The sequence below is a fragment of the Sinocyclocheilus rhinocerous genome, unplaced genomic scaffold (genome assembly GCF_001515625.1).
Source record: "Sinocyclocheilus rhinocerous isolate Xijiao unplaced genomic scaffold, SAMN03320098_v1.1 scaffold365, whole genome shotgun sequence".
Classification (NCBI taxonomy): domain Eukaryota; kingdom Metazoa; phylum Chordata; class Actinopteri; order Cypriniformes; family Cyprinidae; genus Sinocyclocheilus; species Sinocyclocheilus rhinocerous.
The window spans coordinates 1,154,213-1,171,902 of NW_015659915.1; the positions used below are offsets into that span (position 1 = coordinate 1,154,213).

Here is a 17,690-nt window from a genome sequence, read left to right on the forward strand (position 1 = left end):
TGTGCAGAATTTGCATAGCTGGCCACGCCCCGGACATCCGGGTATAAATAGGGCATCTGCTCACTCGTTCTGTTCTGAGGAGTCGAGAAGCGTCTCAACCCACTCAGAGGCAATTCGGAGTTGTGGCATGAAGGACACAACGTCTCCGTTCCGTGCATCAGGGAACGAGGGTTACCATACGTAACCGAGACGTTCCCTTTCTGTCGTTCACGCCGACATTGTGACGAGTGTATGACACTAGGGGTCCCTATACTAAATGCCACAACTGCCGAACTGCGTCACGAGTCCACGGGGGCGCAGATGTTGACAAGCCAACGCATCACAACCAAATGCACTTCTCCTCCTCGTAACCTTCCAACACCCAAGACTTAAGACCTCACTATCCAACATCCGGGAGAGCCGCCATAGAGGCAGAGGGCCCCTCAGCCGGAGCCTTTTCCCATAGTAATACTCACCATAATATAACAGCTAAAAAGTCTTGGTAGTAACGTTTGGACAGTGACTATTCCCCCTAGGGAAAAAAGGCACTACGGAGATCACATCCTACCCGATGGGGAGGTAACGAAGATCCACCTATGAACTTACAGAGGAAGTACCACATAGGGAAGGTACTGTCACGAGTCCACGGGGGCGCAGATGTTGACAAGCCAACGCATCACAACCAAATGCACTTCTCCTCCTCGTAACCTTCCAACACCCAAGACTTAAGACCTCACTATCCAACATCCGGGAGAGCCGCCATAGAGGCAGAGGGCCCCTCAGCCGGAGCCTTTTCCCATAGTAATACTCACCATAATATAACAGCTAAAAAGTCTTGGTAGTAACGTTTGGACAGTGACTATTCCCCCTAGGGAAAAAAGGCACTACGGAGATCACATCCTACCCGATGGGGAGGTAACATGTGAAGATCCACCTATGGACTTACAGAGGAAGTACCACATAGGGAAGGTACTGGGGTGGGCTCCGCGTAAAGGGAGATCTACCAAGACCCAGAACCTATCGACAGAATGTCTGTCTAGGGGAATACTGAGCCTCAGGGGCAATACAGTGGAGAATACACACATGGGGCCTCAAGAGGAGCCACTACATGTGGAGCACTAACCCAATACAAGAGTTCACTCGAGGGAACCTACCCCGTAATGAGTTCTAATAGCAAGCTCCTCCGTCAAACTTCGCTAAGAAAAAGTACTTATGTGATGGAAGGGTAGTCCAGAGTTCATGAAAGGAACCTGAGCTGGACTGAATAAGCCAGTGGGAGATCCTTTGTCTGGAGACAGCATTCCCCTTCTGCTGTCCTCCAAAGCAAATAAAGAGCTGTTCAGAACGTCTGAAACTCTGAGTGCGATCTAGGTATGTGTGAAGGGCTCGCACTGGGCACAACAGAGACAGGTCGGGGTCCCATTCTTGGAAGGGGATAGCTTGCAATGTTACCACCTGGTCCCTGAAAGCAGTGGTGGGAACCTTGGGCACATATCCAGGCTGAGGTCTCAGGACAACGTGAGAGTCTGCCGGGCCCAAACTCCAGGTATGATTCGTTAACAGAGAGGGCTTGGAGATCCCCCACCCTCTTGACCAGAGGAAGTACCACATAGGGAAGGTACTGGGGTGGGCTCCGCGTAAAGGGAGATCTACCAAGACCCAGAACCTATCGACAGAATGTCTGTCTAGGGGAATACTGAGCCTCAGGGGCAATACAGTGGAGAATACACACATAGGGCCTCAAGAGGAGCCACTACATGTGGAGCACTAACCCAATACAAGAGTTCACTTGAGGGAACCTACCTCGTAATGAGTTCTAATAGCAAGTTCCTCCGTCAAACTTCGCTAAGATCCAGGCATGATTCGTTAACAGAGAGGGCTTGGAGATCCCCCACCCTCTTGACAGAAGTGAGCGCAGTCAGGAGGGCTGTCTTCATAGAGAGGGCACTGAATTCAACTGACTGAAGGGGCTCAAACGGATCTCTCTGGTAGGCCTGCAAGACCACAGTGAGATCCCAAGAGGAAATGAGACGTGGCCTCGGAGGGTTCAACCTCCGGGCGCCTCTGAGGAACCTAATAACCAGATCGTGCTTCCCCATCGATCTGTCTCCCACGGTGTCGTGGTTAGCCGCAATCGCGGCCACGTACACTTTAAGTGTAGAAGCAGACAGGTGCCTGTCCAGGCCTCCTTGGAGGAAGGAGAGCACAGATCCGATGGCACATCTCTGAGGGTCCTTCCCCTGGGAAGAACACCAATTCACGAAAACGCACCACTTCAGGTCATACAGCCGCCTCGTCGAGGGGGCTCTGGCCTGAGTAATAGTTTTCACCACTGCTGGTGAAAGGTCTCTGTAAAGAGCTGTTCAGAACGTCTGAAACTCTGAGTGCGATCTAGGTATGTGTGAAGGGCTCGCACTGGGCACAACAGAGACAGGTCGGGGTCCCATTCTTGGAAGGGGATAGCTTGCAATGTTACCACCTGGTCCCTGAAAGCAGTGGTGGGAACCTTGGGCACATATCCAGGCTGAGGTCTCAGGACAACGTGAGAGTCTGCCGGGCCCAAACTCCAGGTATGATTCGTTAACAGAGAGGGCAGGTCATACAGCCGCCTCGTCGAGGGGGCTCTGGCCTGAATAATGGCATTCACCACTGCTGGTGAAAGGTCTCTGGGTTCTTCCTGGTCGTATCCAGGGACCAAAAATGAAGGTTCCAGACATCCAGGCGCGGATGCCAAATTGTGCCCTTCCCCTGAGAAAGGAGGTCCTTCCTCAGGGGAATTTGCCAGGGAGGAACTGATGCCATGAACACGAGCTCCAAGAACCAGGTCCTGTTGGGCCAATAAGGGGCCACAAGCAGGAGCTGTTCTCCGTCTTCCCTGACTTTGCACAGTGTCTGTGCAATGAGGCTCACTGGGGGAAATGCATACTTGAGTAGGCCCCTGGGCCAGCTGTGAGCCAGGGCATCCATGCCGAGGGGAGCCTCGGTCAGGGAGTACCACAACTGGCCATGGGTTGATTCCGACGAAGCAAACAGGTCCACCTGTGCCAGGCCGAACCGACTCCAAATCAACTGAACCGTTTGGGGGTGAAGCCTCCACTCGCCCCTGAGCGAGATCTGTCACGAGTGGAGATCCGCTACATGATTGAAGTCACCCGGGATATGAGTGGCATGCAGAGACCTGAGTCTGTGCTGGCTTCAAAGTAAGAGATGGCGGGCGAGTTGTGACATGCGATGGGAGCGAACACCACCCTGGTGGTTGATGTATGCAACCGTCGCTGTGTTGTCCATCCGGATCAAGGGTCGAAACCTCCTCAAGGCCAAAAGCACTGTCAACAACTCCAGGCAATTGATATGCCAATGCAGCCGCGGGCCTGCTGGCGAAGTGAATCGCATAGCCGAGCCGAATGGTTCTGAGGAGCCATCGGGAGGGATTGGAGAGACTTAACCAAGCATCCAGATACCCTGCCAACGGTCTCAAAGTTGCCACATGTGCCACCGACGGATGAGGGAACATGACTTCGCGCCAGCATGCATCGTGTTGGCTGAGTGACAGACCCTTCGCATCTGAACGTGAGGAGACAGAGTGTCGGTGTCCAAACAGGTTCTGATGCATGGTTTCAGCGTCAGGCCGTTGCAAATGGAAGGGCCAAAAACGCTGTGTGTGTGACCCAGAGAAGAAGGAAATTGCTCTTTTATTGACCAGGTGGGGGCTATCTGCCAGGTGGCAGACAGCCGTGGAGGAGCCGAATTCACCTCCCGGCCCCCTGTCGGAGGTGGATCCAGGCTGGCCAGATGGTCCCTCCTCCCTGGGTCACCCATCTCAGGAATGCTTTGAAGCCTTGCGAGGGTTCCTGGTGCCCTGATGATGAGCTGGCGGTGCCACCTTCCTGCAAGTGGTGGGCCGTTGGTCAGGCTTGACTGAGCAATCCTCGCAGGGGGCCGTCCCGGCAATGAGCAGACGGGGGCTGCTGACTCGGGGGTGCAGGAGCAGGACCTGACCCACACCGAGGCAGAATGTGTTTGATGGCCTCCGTCTGCTTCTTCACCATGGAGAACTGCTGGGCAAATTCTTCAAAATTCTTCCCGCATGTCAGCCAGGTTGAGCCACAGGGGGCGTTCCTGGACCACTAAAGTGGACATCGCCCTCCCCAGAGCCTGCGCCGTGACCTTCGTAGCCTGAAGGGCATAGTCAGTCGCAGAGCGCAGTTCCTGCAGTACCTGTGGGTTGGGACCACCCTCGTGCAGCTCTTTCAACGCTTTGGCCTGGTAGACCTGCAGGATGGCATAGTCAGTCACAGAGTGCAGTTCCTGCAGTACCTGTGGGTTGGGACCACCCTCGTGCAGCTCTTTCAACGCTTTGGCCTGGTAGACCTGCAGGATGGCCATAGCGGGCAGGGCGGACGCAGCTTGTCCAGAAGCCGCATAAGCCATTCGCCACTAGGGACGAAGATAACTTCTTAGTGTCGCGTTCTTAGTGTAGGCTTAGTGTCGCGCTCAACACCCAGAAACCAATCATCCAGCCGCGAACACTCGGGGAGACCACTCCAGCCCGATGCTCTTGGCTGCCCGGGCAAGCACGGCTGCTATCTCAGCATCAGCCTCGGACTGAGCTTGCTCAGCCAAGTCATCTGCTTCCGATGGCTCAAGCCCGCCCTCCGATACTGCGATTGACAGGTTGTCCTGCTTGCGAGCCCCGAATGAGAGATTGAGCCCGCCCAGGGATGAAGCAAGGGAAGAACAGGAAGCTCGTGGAGATTGCCCCGGCGAAACTAATCCCTCCTTCCCCATGCTCTTCCGCGGCGCACATCACTGCGGCCTCATACCCAGAGCTAGAAGGACCAGAGCGGCAAGCAGCCGCGGTGACTCGGGGTCTTTTGCCGAAGAACCCGAGCCGCGAGCGCTACGTGCCGATGGGAAGTGCCTCGCAAGCGGGGCACGAACCATCCACAAGTGCTGCCTCAGCGTGAGCATGGCCCAGACACTGAATACAACGCTCGTGCCGGTCGTCTTTTGAGACGTGCCAACCGCAACCAGAAACACACGGACGGAAAGGCATGATGAAACGCACAATTCCACCGTGTAGCTCTTTCAGAGAAATTGTACTCTTTTTAGAGGAAATTTGCTCTTCTAGAGATCCCCGTTGAAGCACCTAGGGGTACTCTCACAACACTTATCCGTGAATGAGTAGGGAGAGACTGCTGACCGTATAACCGTTACCTTACTCTAAAAAAAGTGTTGGTTATAAATCTGTTTTATAGGGAGGGAACCCCTAACTAGATTTAGAACAAAATACCATTTTCTACCATGTAATGTACACGAGAAATGTCTTGGGGCGTCTGTGATGTTACCTTTAAGACAAGCTCCTGGATCTCTGGGTCCTTTTGCTGTGCGGCAGAGATACTAGATATGTCCACTGGTAGGTTGGTTGGTAGGTTTCTGGATTTTGTAGCTCTTACTACTGCAATGATGTCTGAGGTTAGTTGTTCTGGTGCCCTGATTACGTGTGTCTGGAGCGCTGTTGATCTTGTTGTGTTCTTAGATTTGAGTCCTTAGATTTGATCTAAGGACTTAGATTTGGACAAAGATTGGACTTAGATTAGGACAAATCTAAGGACTTGAGTCCTTAGATTTGATCTAAGGCACAACAGAAGACATCAATAAGGCAAACTAGCTCTACTGTATATATAGCAGGCAATGACCAAAACCTGTCAAATCTATATATAAAACAATAAATAAATGCTTCTCATTCATTTACCTCTTTTTATCTTTCCAAACCCCTTAATACAACAAACATGCATATTTCGACAACATAAACTCAGGACAGCATACAAGTCAAAATCTTATCTGTTCTGATGTGATGACGAAAATGATACAGTTGCTGAATGTTCATTCCACACAGTGTAGAAATCAATGTCCATGAAATCCAATGTCCAAGAATACCATCCAAAAATGTCCCCAGTGCAACACGTAATCCATGGTGTAGATATCACTCCAAACACTGAACAAGTCTTTAAAGTCTTTAAAGTGGCATAACCCGGTTCAAGAATCCACAACAGTTGCCAACCTAATTCACAGCCTCAAAACCCTCAAAACCCATAAGGATAAATCCCACAGAATGTGGAGTCCTTCTAAATAAAATGAAATAAATCACATTAGAAAAATAACTACACAAATTACCCAAAAGCATTCAATCAATACAAAACAAGAAACAATGCTTACTTCAGATTGAGCATAAAACTCAAGGTTTCTCAATCAGGACAAGTGATTATTTGGAGCCATAAGCCATGCTTACTTCCCTCCATTACGAATCTGACTTATCTGACTTCCTACACCCATTTTATATCTAAGAGTATAGCTCCATGTTGCCCCCTCATGGTGGGTAGTACGGGTAGTACATAAAAAACATGCTAACAGGTTTGTGACTGTTACAACTTGGTGACAAAGTTATGGCTAAGAAACCCACTACAGTCACTGAACTGTGGAAGAGACTGAAAGAAGAGTGGACCAAGATCACACCAGAGCAGTGTGAGAGACTAGTGATGTTCTGCGGCCGCAGATGTGCTGAAGTCATTCAAAGCAGAGGCCTCTACACTTCTTACTAATTTCTGACAGTTATAACCCTCCAAGATTTTAGTTGTGATCTTTTGTGCTACAGTAGTTACTGGTCTCTAATTTGATCACTCTGTTATCCACAAAATAAAGGATTTTGTTGAAATGCCTTGGTTATATTGTCAAACATGTTAGTAGAACAGTGGTATACCTACAGCTAATATTCCTTCAAATTTTAAGCGATGAAGAATAACAATATTTCAGAAAAAATCAAGTATTTATAAATTGATTCTAATTTTTATCTCCACTGTGTGTGTGTGTGTGTGTATTATATAAATATATATAACATATATATATACACATATATATATATACGCACACCTGAAGCACGTGCTCAAGCCGCATCTCGCACAGCATCTCTTCAGTTCTGCCGCACACGTGCAAAGCGCACGCACACACAGAGAGACGCGTTTCAGACCGAGTTGCTTCGTCTTTCGCATCTCCTCCTTATGTTTGAACAGACACATACACACAGAATTATGTCAATAGTACCCGTCTCGACGATCATTCTCGTAAACGCAGTCGGTTATGTTTTAAATGAATGTAAACAGCTGAGAAAGACTTATGATGCAGGTCAAAAACAGGCATATGAATATAAGGATAAATCCCACAGAATGTGGAGTCCTTCTAAATAAAATGAAATAAATCACATTAGAAAAATAACTACACAAATTACCCAAAAGCATTCAATCAATACAAAACAAGAAACAATGCTTACTTCAGATTGAGCATAAAACTCAAGGTTTCTCAATCAGGACAAGTGATTATTTGGAGCCATAAGCCATGCTTACTTCCCTCCATTACGAATCTGACTTCTTCTACTCCCTACACCCATTTTATATCTAAGAGTATAGCTCCATGTTGCCCCCTCATGGTGGGTAGTACAATTACAATATAAAAAGCATGCTAACAGGTTTGTGACTGTTACAACCGTGCCTTAGATCCAACGACGATGAATCGAGAGGTGAATGAACGCAACTTCTCCGTGAGTGACGCTGCATTCGGCTCCGAAAAACAGAACGAGTGAGCAGATGCCACGCTGGCCTATTTATACCTGGATGTCCGGGGCGTGGCCAGCTATGCAAATTCTGCACACCCAATTTCATTGGCCTTTTCTCAAAGATGTCAGAGGTGATTGGGCTCTCAAGAGCGACCCCTAGTTTCGTACACTCGACACAACGTCGGAGTGAATGACAGAAAGAGAACATAAAATTCGAATTAAATTCTGCATCCTGTTTGCTGCCTCAATTCAAACTGGATGTGAATTCAAAGGCATTCCCAATCACTCTGAATGGTGCACAGCCCAGGTAAACACTGGCACCATGACAAACGCACACAAAAAGGCTTTTTAAGAACACAAATTGCGCATATATACTCATGGCAGGTTGTTTCGGCAGACGGATGACGCACATGTGCACCTCACCGCTACCGCCATGCCGTACGTGTTACTGCAAACATAACAACATTCGAGGCAGATCTGAGGGTAAGAAATGCCCTCCACGCTGCTCCAACAACCGTGAGCTATTTACATGCTCTGAATGATGAGAAGATAAGCAAGGAAAGTACGACGAAACGGAAAAGAAATGTTTCGGAAAAAGCAGTCACACAAAAACAAAGATATACTGTACTGTAACGGCCCCGGTCCCTTCCCGGCCCTGGCAGGCGCAAAGGAATTTCTACAAACTCAGACATGTCATTATAATTCCTCGCTCAAATTACAATTCAGCCTCTTGGACTGCGAGTCCAGAGGAAACTGGAATCTTTATTGCACTTTGGACAGGAGTATGTAATATTCATTAATGTCAGCGTATAAAAAGAGCAGGTCTAAATATTTTTGTAGGGCTATTGCATAATGTGCAGGGGGAGGGAATATGTTTCAACAGCTTCCAGGACTCCTGCAAAATGTTAAACAAAGGAAAGACAGTCTGACTCCAGCAATTAGGCGGCCAATAAGAGTGAGCCATTCTACGCCGAGGTCAGGGCTAATGTGCCGATTGGCCAGCGTGGGAGGAATCTGATTCCTGTGTGAATGAGACTGTGAAAGTAGCAATGAAAACATGTGAAGGCGCTGGATGAAAAGGACACCATGGCGCAGCCAGAGTCTCAGACTCTCAATCCCCAAGCCTCATTAAGCAGATCCAAGTGTGTGTGTGTGTGTGTGTGTGTCTGTCTGTCTGTGTGTGTGTGTGTGTGTGTGGCCGAGAACTGATTCTTAGTCAGAACTGCTTCCGTCTCGTCAATGACTAAGCTTATATGTGCACAAATAATGCAATTATTTCCAATAATCAGAGTAAGGACTTAATCGCATTATGATGTTTACATGTGAAGAGTAAAGCTCTTCACTCCTGTTTACATGCAATTTCCATTATTCATATTATTCGCTAAGAACTGTGTGTTTTTTTTTTATTCACGCCATTATTTGCATACCCCACTGCACAGCACAAATGATGGACTCAGAAAGAGTAGGTGTGTTACTGGCCGCTGTTTTAATTTATTTACATCTAATGCAAAACACTTGTATGGTTGTATTCCATGCTCTGACATTTTTGATTCTGTGTTTTTGTCCATCAATGTACTGCATTCTGTTCATGTCACGCAACGTCGACAACATGAACTCTGTTTCCTTGGCTCCCCAGAAATGCGATGCTTTCCTCCTCGCCATCGTTTCTAATCTGCGTATTACTGCAGGTGCATGTCACATCATTCATGTACGTCACAAGCTCAAGTGCACTTTGGTCAGAGCGGCAATACTGCGATTAAGGTGTTTACATGCCTGTATATTTCGATTAAAATCGGTGTACGCCACCTATGTTAATATGATTATGCTTGCTGCGATTATGAGCTTAATTGCATTATTTAGATCGAAGTATTGCCTTTACACGAGGTAAAGTTTAATATTGCCAAAATCTCATTATAATCAAATTAAGAGGGTGCATGTAAACGCACTGAATGATACTGGAAGGAAATACTCCTGCATGGCTACTGAATACGCAGCGCAGACAGAAGTAATGCCATGTTATTTAAGTTGTGAGGTGCAACTGAATGCGATGAGAAATTGTTATTTTGTGCCGTTCAGTCTAAGTAAATAAATTGACAACACATCTGTCAAAACATGCATGACTTTCTTTACACCCTGGAACCTAAAAGAAGATATTTTGAGAAGTATCTGTTTTTTTCCATGCATTAATCACCAAAATTGTGTGGTTACCAACATTCTTCAAAATATCTTCTTTTGTTTTCCACTAAAGAAATAGTGAAGAAATAAGAGAATGACATGAGTGTGAATAAATGATGACAAGATGATCACTTTTAGGAGAACTCTCTCTTTAACTTCAGAAAAGCACTGAGAAATGCAGGAAAAGTCAAAAACAGGTCAAGATGGCAAGATTATACGAGCTGACTCAGACATCTGATCAAACTCGGATCCTCTCTACAGAAACCTCTAATCTCCCCCGCAGGAAAGTGTAAGGGCCAGCTCGTTACCCATGATTCTGAGTGTCTACACCGACCTGAGGTCCCATCCTTGCTGGAGAATGTGGAGCAGGTTGACTTTGGGTTGTGAGGTTTGTTCCAGCGCAGTGTTTGTGTGGAGGTGAGGTGATTTCAGCTCTATCTCTCCCTCAACCCCGTCCTCATTCTCACTCATGTGAGAGGACTGAGACGCTTTCAGACCTAAAAACACACATCAGATATTATAATTTTAAAATACTACAGGACTAGTTTTTAGCTTTGAGGAGGTGATGTGTCATTTAACTTCTGTCATATACCACAACTAAAGCTTTTCCCGTTGTGTTGTTCGATGCACCTTCATTATGGATTTAAACTTATCCAACTTTCTGTGTAAAAAGTGTTCAAGTGCTGCTGGCTGGCATCTCATTCAATTGCATCTCAATCAATAAGAAGAGTCTAATCGTGGAAATGTATGGGATTGGCCACTGTAAAAACAGCATCAGGAAATATCTTCACAATTCAAGCACTTTTATGTAATAAGGGGTTTATAAAAGTAAAAGATGTGGATTTTTCTTTTAATTTTGATTTCAAAGTCATAATAAAATTTATTTTTCTCTTGTATGGTTATTATTGATAAATTTAATGCATCCTAATTAAATAATAACATTCATTTAATTTATTTTATTCTTACTTACCTCAAACTTCTGAATGGTAGTATATCACTGTTTCCACAAAATATGTTTTTAAACGGTTTCAAAATTGTTTTCAGCATTGATAATAATCAGAAATGCTTCTTGAGCAGAAAATCAGCATAGGATGACTTCTGAAGGATCATGTGACACTGAAAACTCAAGATTCTGCTTTGCTTCAAAGGAATAAATTACATTAAAATATATTTGCATAGGAACAGCTATTTTAAATTGTAATGTTTCACAATATTACCATTTTTTACTGTATTTTTGATCAAATAAATGCAGCCTTGGTGAGCAGAAGAGACTTCTTTCAATAATATTTAAAACAATCTTAATTATTCCAAACTTTTTTCTCTTGTCTCAAATACAGACTTTCAATCATAAAATATGAATTAGGCATTTTAAAGATATTATAATCTAAATAAAGAGCAAAATAACTTTACTATTTCACTATTATCAACTATTTCAATATTTAATGAGTGAAAATGATTTACATCAGTTTTCACTCAAACTAGTTGTGCAATCATTACCATCAGGAACAAAATGTAAAATTTTATAAAAGTTTATGTTACATTAGTGTCAGAGCTTGAGATGAATATTTTACTTAACATCATTTCTGAGCTATAATTTGTCAAATTATGCAAAAAGTGAGAAAATATGATTTAATTGTGTGTATTTAGGATTAGGGTTGCAAAGGGGTGGAACATTTCCGGTAAATTTCCGGAAACTTTCCAGAAATCCCTGGAATATTCCAAAAAATCCTGGAAAGTTTCCAACATTTCTGGAATATTTCCTAAATTTACTGGACATTTTCCACCTTTTTGCAACCCTATTTAGGATACGTAAAATGCTAGCTATAAAACTGGACAAAATGCCATTTCCGCTACAGAATGAATAGATTTGAGATGTTGTGGAAAGTCAGAAAAAAGAAAAAGAAAAAATACTATGAACTCTCCTGTGATCTATGTGTATCAACTGCAGGACATTGGTGTAACCAAATAAATACAATTTCAACTTATTAACTGGACAGAGTCAAACATTGCAGATGATTTTTAGTAAATGCTCGTTACCAGATATGAGCTGTCTCTCAACGAATCGCGCCCCAGCACACATATCATGCAAACGCACCTGCTCGTCTTCTTCCGGCGGAGGCTCGTCCGGGTTTGCGTCTCTGCTTGCGCGTCTCCAGACTAAGAAGCTTCCTTTCATATTGGACCACATGGTGCGTGTAGAAGGTCCCCACAACCAGAGATATATCATCACTCACCCTGTTCCTGTGGAATAAAACAAGGCAAAACAGACATTTATAACCTTTTGTGTTTGTTTGCATTCAGAGGTTGAAATTACAGGCACTAACCTCGATCGGGAGATCACAGATCTGAGAAACAAAGAGCAACAGATCATTTTAAACAAATGTGAGTCTGGGAAAGCTATTCTAAAACATTCTAGAGAAAAGCTCACATAAACTTGGCCATATTGGAGTTTAAAGGAACAGTTGATCCCAAAAATTTTAATTTGCTGATAATGTGCTCACCCTCAGGACATTCAAGATTAGGATGAGTTTGTTTCTTCATCAGGTTTGTAGAAATGTAGCATTGCATCAGTGTCTCAGCAATGGATGCTCTGCAGTGAATGGGTGCCGTCAGAATGAGAGTCCAAACAGCTGATAAAAACATCACAATAATCCACAAGTAATCCACAGCACTCCAGTCCATCAGTTAACATCTGGAGAAGACAAAAGCTGTGTGTTTGTAAAAAAATAAAATTAAATACATCAAGACGTTTTTAATCCATAATAATAACGCTTCCTCCAGTGAAAAGTCCATCTCCTGTTGTCTCTCACATCAAAATCCAGCCACATATTTGTTTAGAGCTGTTTTAGTTTGTAAACAGTGCTTAATCTGTGCAGATTTCTCTCCTGATTCAGACCAGACCACTTTTTCACTGGAGGAAGTGAAATTAATTTTGGCCAGAAACAATGATTAAAAATGCCTTGATGGATTTATTACAAACACGCAGCTTTTGTCTTCTCCAGATGTTAACTGATGGACTGGAGTGCTGTGGATTACTTGTGGATTATTGTGATGTTTTTATCAGCTGTTTGGACTCTCATTCTGACGGCACCCATTCACTGCAGAGCATCCATTGCTGAGACACTGATGCAATGCTACATTTCTCAGAATCTGATGAAGAATCAAACTCATCCTAATCTTGTATGGCCTGAGCGCGAGCACATTTTTAGGTCATTTTGATGTTTGGGTGAATTAGTTCTTTAAGGGCTCCTCCAAGAATAACAATCATTTTATCAGTGCACATAAGCCTTTGTATGACATACTCGCACTAAATATCAACAATAAGCCCTGAGGCTGAAGATTCCTTAAATAGATTCAGATCTTTTCAACCACGGTGGAAAGACTTACCTTCCATGGAAAAGTTTATTAGCCAACATGGCGTTCATAGAGGTCTTGTATTCCAGATAACCACTGAGAGAGAGAGAGAGAGAGACATAATTACAGACAGATTAATTACATAACAAGTCCAAACAAATTCTGTGGTAAACAATCAATCCTGTTGGTTTCAGCATTGACTCTTATGCAAACGAGAAAGATACAAGCTGAATGAGAACATGATGTTTCCTGCACTTTTCAATTGTGTAAAAACTGTGTACTGCTGAAACGAGAAAACAATGTCTGTTAGCTTTCCTCAACAACCGCCCTGCATGTTTATGACAAAACACATGTAACGATGGGCTAGATGCTTTATGGTGACTGCATCGGTCACGCTTGAGCAATATAACTACGTTCTGCCTTCAAGCAGCTAGAATTAGCTGCTGCATCACTAACGGTGCAATCTAATGGTGCAACCGCGGTGTGAAATACAAAATTATGAGGTGCTGAACATTAAATGCTGAACATTAAATGACTGCACAATTTTTTCCAGACCGAGCTTAAACAAGCATTTGAAAAGGTTTAGCTATTTTCCTGTGTCAATAACAATATATTTTGGGTGAAGTAAATGTTTATTTAAGTCATGAATGTCTCTTTCAGTCAAGCTGTTATAACACTATCCCGTTATGGGACAGCGCCTGCTTCCGAGCGCATATTCAACATGTCTTTAGGCAATGAGAATGAAATGTTCACACAGGGATGGAGTAGTAATTAAGCAAGCACTTGGGCCAATGCTAAATAAAAATCATTTAAAAATTAAAAATAAAAACATTCAAAAACCCTACAGAAAATATTACAGAAACCTGCTCGAGTAATCTCTGCATTCATGTTTGCTTCAATCATTTTCAGCAGAATAATATGAATTGAATACATGTAAGTTTTCACATCATTATTATTTTGAAGTGCATTCATGCTTTTTAATTATGTGGACCCACTATTAAGTGTCTTTACTACATTTAATTTAACAACTTACATTTAAATGAATCATTTAATACAATGCACTTATTGTGTATATATGTTTTACATTGTACTTATATTTAAAAGTACCTTCCTGTACTATACATTACATCTGTAATTAATTTCTGTAGTTACATCCATAATTACACTGTTGATGCTACCTCTACCCCTTAACCCACCCTTAAACCTAACCTAAACTTAACCACAGCACCAACCTTACCCATGTATCGGCAAAAGTTTTATAATTCAACAATTATTATTATATATTATTATTATTATTATCATTTTGTTTTGATGTAAGTAAATAGTAAAGACATAAAAAATACATATAATGTGGGACCAATTCATTAATAAAGTGATAAAAGAATGGTCTGCTTCAAACATTACTGCTTCAAGTATTATTTGAATTATTTGAAAACAATTATTTCCCGTAACTTCTAAAAGACCAGCCCATTTTACGATGTATTTTTACTACAAAAATAGTTTCTATTAGCTTTGTTCCAGTGCAATTCAAACAGATACATACATAAACAACAAAAGAGTTTGATTTATGTATGCATGTATTTATTTATAATTTATTTTTTTAATTAAATAAAATTCAAGGGTATCAATAATTTCGGCCACATCTATAGATCAGGGTTATTTTAGTATTACTTATAAACGATTATACTTTTATGTAATATTTTGAATATTTTGGCCTGTTCACAACAAGAATGAAAAACTGTAACGATAACTATATTAGCATCCACTCCCTCACACAATAATGTTCTGTTTATTATAAGCACACGCTGCAGTTTTGTCGTCTGCCGCTTTAAATGCTCGAGCTCATTAAAGTCTGTCTGTCAATGTTTTTATTGTTCATCAGCTAAAAAAAAAAAAAGGAATAATTCTGAGAGTGATTCCAAAAATATCTTTCCTCTGTGCTTATGTTATACTTGTGGTGTTTTGTTTTTTTTTTTAATTTAGAAAGATTTTTTAAATATATCTTTATTGTTATTGTTATCATCCTTGGTGTGAATGGGCTTTTACGTTTTATTTTAATATTTCAGTTTATTTTTTATGTGTTTTTGTCATTTTATTAGGTTTTTTAATATATATTATATTCAGGTTTAATTTATTTATTTTTTACTCAGTTTTAGTTCTTTTTTATATTTCCAATTTTAATGCTTTAGTTAGTTGCCAAGGCAACTTTTCTCATTTCCCTTTAAAGTTTTCATCTAATATTAATATTTTATTTGAATAGTCCTAGTTTTATCTAGCAATAATAACCCTGCTGTAGATCTGAATGCCAAAAAAGTGTGACTCCATTGACCTGTTTCAATCCATATTTTACATGCACAATCTTCTTAGCCTGTTGTTCAGTAATGATACCCACTCGTGCTTGCAGAGGGTAACCCGTCTGTATTCAGAGGCAGAGCACACGAGAGCACATGCATGACTGATGGAAATGATGGACGCATGACTTGGCATTGCTGCTATCTCATTTTCATTGACCATCAAACATACTCATGTATAAGGCAGAAAGAAGAAAGACTGGGGCTGGCACTGATTGCTCTGGTCTAAGCACATCTGGTTGTTGGGGGTATTTGATCTAATGGAGGGTGATCCCTGTAACCTGTTCACAGATGTTTCATATCAAAAGTAAGTGGTGTAATGCTGCACCTGAACATTATTATTTTATTCTAGTCTTCAATTGTGTTTATGTTAGCATCCTTACTACGCTAAAAATGGTGCAGGATTTACTTTGAAACAACTTTCCCTCAAAAATAGCATTTTACAAAGAATTTGTATCACTTATAAAGAAACAGCAACATTACATTTTGAATCAGAAAGACTGAACTAGCATTCTCTTTTTTTTTTAAACGTCAAACGTACTCCAATAAACTCCAAAAACAGTGTAGAGCATTATTAGAGTCACTGGTTATTTTAGCCTTTAAGTTTATTTCTCAAATAAAATCAGTGAATGATGTTGAACAAACCATCTTAGATCATCTTTGTCTCTTAAAGCAGTCATGAACTGAGAAATCAAATTAACTTGATCTTCATAACAGGTCAATGTACTATAAAAAAACCTCCTGTATGTTTCAGAATTCAAAACTTTCTCATTAGTTTAAAAACAGCTTTTATTGAATCCAAGCTAAGAAAACGACTCGTTTTGGAATCTGTCACATTATGACGTCATAGTGCGATGAAAGACCGCCTCTGCAGGAGAAACACTTGCTAACTTTTCTCTGAGATCAACAAACTTGTTAAACCATCGTCCGTAGCTATTAATAGCTCTGTTGATCTTTGTGAATGCTTTCAGTCTTTTTTCCTATGTAAAATTGATAACATTTACCAAGATTTTTTTACCCCACCTTTCTCCATGTCTGATAGGTCACCCACTTAACACTTTCTTACCCACAAATATATCGGCGGTCAAACAACTGATTATCAAATCTAACTCTGCCTCCAGCACACTTGATCCTATTACAACATACTTACTCAAAACCCTTTTGCCTTCACTCATCCAACCTATTACTCATATTATAAACAGATCCCTTGCAACTAATTATGTTCCTCAAGACCTAAAAGTAGCTGCCATCACCCCAATCCTTAAGAAACCTGGTCTTGATAACACAGATCAACAATTTTAGACCAATATCAAACCTCCCATTTGTTGCTAAAATACTTGAGAAGGTAGTTGCAGCACAACTGCAGTCTCATTTAGAGAAACATAATCTTTATGAGCAGTTTCAATCTGGTTTCCGTCCCTCTCACAGCACAGAAACAGCATTTTTAAAAGTGGTTAATGATCTCCTTCTGGTTTCTGATTCAGGTGCCCACAGTATCCTGGTTCTCCTTGATCTGAGTGCAGCCTTTGATACTGTTTGCCACTCTGTTCTTCTTTCTCGACTATCTGCTATAGGTATCACTGGTGCTGCTCTTCAGTGGCTAACTTCATATCTATCATATCTATCGCAATTCGTTAGGATAGATAAGAATAGATCTCACACTGTCACTATTTCCCGTGGTGTCCCCGGTGTCCCCCTACTTGGTCCACTTCTATTTCTCATTTACGTGCTGCCACTGGGTCAGATTATCAGACGTCATGGTCTCAATTTTCATAGCTACGCTGATGATATTCAAATCTATTTTACGGTTCAACCCAACTCAGTTTGTCCACCCCTTTCTATAGGTTCCTGTCTTCAAGAACTTAAAACCTGGATGTCAGATAACTTTTTACAACTAAACGCAGACAAAACGGAAATCCTGCTGGTTGGCCCTAAATCACAGAGCTCTTCCCAGCATGACATCTTCATAGATATTGATGGTGTCCAGATTAGGCCCTCAACAACTGTGCGAAGTCTGGGAGTGTTGTTTGACTCTGTGTTATGCTTTGATTCACATATTGGTCAGATTGTTAAATCATGCTTTTACCAATTGCGGAATATTGTTCGTATACGTCCCTCACTTAATTTTGGAGATGCTGAAACTATTATCCATGCTTTTATAACCTCCAGATTGGATTACTGTAACTCCTTATATGGCGGCTTACCTGCCAAAGTTATTAATC

At 42.2% G+C, this 17,690-nt stretch overlaps 1 protein-coding gene across 1 annotated transcript in view; it reads right to left on the reverse strand.

The window, feature by feature from the left end:
- ttll5 (tubulin tyrosine ligase-like family, member 5) overlaps positions 1-17,690 on the reverse strand; it is a 94,752-nt gene that overhangs the window by 34,501 nt on the left and 42,561 nt on the right. Inside the window, exons 17-20 of the mRNA XM_016533079.1 lie at positions 13,151-13,213; positions 12,088-12,108; positions 11,859-12,004; positions 10,098-10,260 (exon numbers count right to left, since the gene is read on the reverse strand). Of these exons, the coding sequence (XP_016388565.1) occupies positions 10,098-10,260; positions 11,859-12,004; positions 12,088-12,108; positions 13,151-13,213 (393 nt within the window). The remainder of the gene's footprint in view (positions 1-10,097; positions 10,261-11,858; positions 12,005-12,087; positions 12,109-13,150; positions 13,214-17,690) is intronic.